At 40.1% G+C, this 3,770-nt stretch overlaps 1 protein-coding gene across 1 annotated transcript; it reads left to right on the top strand.

Moving 5' to 3' along the window:
• The first annotated feature begins 355 nt into the window (after nt 1–355).
• On the top strand, nt 356–3,670 carry cmtm8b (CKLF-like MARVEL transmembrane domain containing 8b). The gene is made up of 4 exons (XM_008276960.1): nt 356–489; nt 2,017–2,190; nt 2,350–2,469; nt 3,441–3,670. Exons 1-4 carry the CDS (start codon nt 358–360, stop codon nt 3,525–3,527), a joined length of 513 nt encoding a protein of 170 aa, XP_008275182.1. The 5' UTR covers nt 356–357; the 3' UTR covers nt 3,528–3,670.
• The last annotated feature ends 100 nt before the right edge of the window (nt 3,671–3,770 follow it).

Consider the following 3,770-nt stretch of genomic DNA (forward strand, 5'->3'; position numbering starts at 1 on the left):
CTTCATTTATCATCAGCAGCAGAACTGTCGTTATCAGTGTCTTGAAGCGGGGTTCCTCTGCTCAAACTAAGAATATCTCTGAGGGGGACTGTCATCTAGCATTTCCTTTCTATTTATTTTCACCTCTGCATGTAATGTAACATCATACAGCATTTATTATTGACCACACAACAAAAGAAAAAACAATGACAGAACTATTTTATTCAGTACCAGTGTGAAAATCAAGTTATTTTTTTTAATTAAAAGCAAATGAAACACTAAAATAGATGAGTGTCCTTGCTGGATTCCCGGACAGGAAAACAACTTCCTCTGCTGCAGCGACACTGGAAGCCCTCATGCTCCCTGCGTCAGTGCATCATGGAGAGATCTGCTGTGGCGTCGGCCCGCAGGACTCCCTCTGTACCAGAGTACAACATCTCAACCTCCACCTTGGCCTTCGACCAGCATTTTACCACGACCGCCCAAGGAATTTTCCTCATGGCTGAGATAGTAAGTGTGACTTTTCACTTTAACATGTTTGAAGACTGCATCCTTACGAACGCTCACTAGTTCTGAAATTAATCTGTTGACAAGAATCTACTACCAGAACCCTTCAGTAATCGTGTCAGGATGAAGTGGTAATTTTGATGTTTACAAGAGACATTAATGGAGAAGAAACACACTTTGCAGTCAAGTCTAAAATGGACATGTGCTTATCAGATGATGTGAAACACACAAAGATAGACTAATCAGTGTTTGAGTTGTTTCTAATCTGCAGGAAACTCCTGTTTGGATACATATAAAGACTGATTTTGAGTTTGAAAAGCAGTGGCTTTAATTACTCTTTTATCATAAAATGTCAAATTCACAAAAACTGTTTTTTGTGGGATTTTCTGTGTTGAATGGAGCCGGAGGCAAAACGAAGAGCTATGTTTCTATGAAAATAGGAAGTTAACCAAAAAACACCAAGCAAATCAACTCTTCCTCTTTTCTCTCCCTCATTGTCTCTCTTCCTTCCAAATCAGCTGAAAGAAAAAAGTTCGGGCAGCCTTTCTGTAAATACAGGCTGGCTGGCTGCCATGCAGAGGCCGAGCAGGCCACAGCTGAAGTAATCTGATCTAAAACCACTTCAACAAGTTTTTTTTAAAAGTATAATGTCACTTTCTAAAGCAGCATTTGATTACAAATTATACAACAAATCTGGACGAACATACGACATATTGAGAAAGATGCATTAGATGCTGATAAAAGAGTAAGAAATAGGCCTTAAAATTGCTACCTGTTCCAGCAGATGCTAACCTTTGGGTTAAATGAAAGAGACAGGTACAACGAAGCACTTTAGTAACTCCAGTGATTTTACTGGAAAAGAAACCAACGCAGCTCACAGTCACGCTTCACACCAGAAAACATTTTCTTCCTGTGATATGAAACATCAGCAGCAATCTTTTGTTGTGGAAAAGGAAGGGTGGGGTTTGGAATAGTGTTGGGAGGAAAGAGATTTAGTTGCTCACACCCACAACAGTTTAATTCAGTCGAGATGGAGCAAGTGACATGAAACATTATGTTTTGTTTGGTTTGATTGAGGTGGTTCGGTGGTTAGCACCGTTGCCTCGCAGCAAGAAAGTTGCCGGTTCACATCCCGGTGAGGACACCCAGGATCTTTCTGCGTGGAGTTTGCATGTTCTCCCCGTGCAGCGTGGGTTCTATCTGGGTTCTCCGGCTTCCTCCCACAGTCCAAAAACATGTTGAGGTTAATTGGTGAATCTAAATTGTCCGTAGGTGTGAATGTGAGTGTGCTTGGTTGTCTGTCTCTAAGTGTAGCCCTGTGATAGACTGGGATAGGCTCCAGCCCCCTTCGACCCTAGTGAGGATTAAGCGGTGTATAAATAATGGATGAATGAATGGTTTTATTTAACTTTTTGTGGGGGCAAAGTTCTCCAATGACTACCTCAAACTCATATCTGTCTGAATTTCATCACTTTAAAAAGATACAGTGATTGATGGGAGCACTGACCTTCCTCTCCTCTCCTCCTCCAGGTTTTTGGTATGTTAGTGTGGATTCTCATTGGTGGTACAGATTATTTTCATCTGTCTGCTCTCTGCTGGGTGATGTTTGTTGCCATCTCGTTCTGGATTCTGACAGTTTGTCTGTTTATAATTTACCTCACTGGAGTGCACAACAGGATACCATGTGTCCCCTGGACTACACTGGTAATTCACACACACACACACACACACACACACTGGTTCACTGCTTTTGCTCAAAACTGTTTTCCTGACTTTGTGTTTTACCAGAATGTCTTGAATGATTGGTTGTTTTGTTTTTTGTTTTAATCTGTAATTCACTGTTTGTGTCTTTGTGTCTTGCAGTCTCTGTGTTTCCACTGTAGTGCCACTACTCTGTATCTGGTGACAGCAGCAGTAGATGCTCTCTCCGTCAACCAGGCCATTAGGGGGCGACACAACTACAACTGCTGGGCAGCTTCAGCAGTAAGAACACTCCAGTCAATATGAATGTGAACTTAAGCGGAGGTTGCTTCCATAAGTTTAAAAAAAAAAAAACATAAAAAATGAAGTAATAGCACTTCAGTCACAAATGCAAAGTTATCAGGAATTTCTGCAAGCAAGGTCAAGATGTCGGTTTTGTTGGAAATAAGGTGTAGTTTCTTCTGCAAATATGCACATAATGGGTTTCAGAGATGACTAAGCGCTGCACTTATAAGAGAACTTAAATTTTAGTCTTTCGTGCCAAAAAAAAACATTTGGTCCTACATTTCCCATAATACAGCTGGATTGTGTCTCTACTTGTTTTTTTGACAAATGATGACGTCTTCAGTTCAGCTTCTAAAAACTCCCATCAGAAAAGATTTTGTAACTGTTCTCACCAGCTGATAAGAAGACTGGACTTTGTATTGTCTCAGTGTATCTCCACCACAGTTGTAATGCTGTAGTTATACAACATGTAAAGACACAGTTAAATGAATAAATAGTATGTCAAACTAAATTTTATGTGGCTAAGTGGAATATTGTATTCCCATAATCACACGAAATAAGGTAATGATACAAAAACATTAACAAAAGCTTTTTTTTAAATGTTATTTTTAAAGTCATACAAGTCGATTATACAAGTGAGGTGAACGTCCTTGTCTATGATCTGTCAATGTAGCTGAAACTTTCTTTGCCGGTGAATACAAATAGATAACAAAAGTTCAGGGTTATTCTTGTGCAGTAAAAGGTTTTAATTTAGTAATAGTCCACCTTGTGCTACAAATGCATCAGCTGTGGACAAGTTTGACCCCTGCTTTGACCTGAGTGACTGATGAGACAATGAGTGCATTTTTCAGCTGTGACTGATTTAAGATATTACAATTTCACCTCTTTCTACCTCATTATTTCCCCTCTTTCTCTATTTTTTTCCTATACCATGTTCATTCTCATCTTTTTCTTTCCACTCCTCTCAGTTCTTTGCATTTCTGACCACTCTGTGCTATGCAGGAAGCAGCTACCTGAGCTACCGTGTCTGGAAAACCAGCGGAGAGGAGCAGTAATCGCATCATCCTCCTGTTTTATGGCAACACTGTTCAGACTTTCCTGTGTGTCATATTGTGAGCAGGCAGTTATCCACACAAGTAATGAAGCTGAGTTCACTAAGGAAACAAATCGGTTAAAGCAAACAATGGAATCTGATAGTGAAGAGACTTGTTTTCATCATGTTTGCTGCTGGATGTTTGATGCTGCACTTACAGCCGGTGATCAGCGCCTTCATACAAAGAAACTTTCATTGCATTTGG

This window comes from Stegastes partitus, unplaced genomic scaffold, assembly GCF_000690725.1.
Source record: "Stegastes partitus isolate 25-593 unplaced genomic scaffold, Stegastes_partitus-1.0.2 Scaffold85, whole genome shotgun sequence".
NCBI lineage: Eukaryota > Metazoa > Chordata > Actinopteri > Pomacentridae > Stegastes > Stegastes partitus.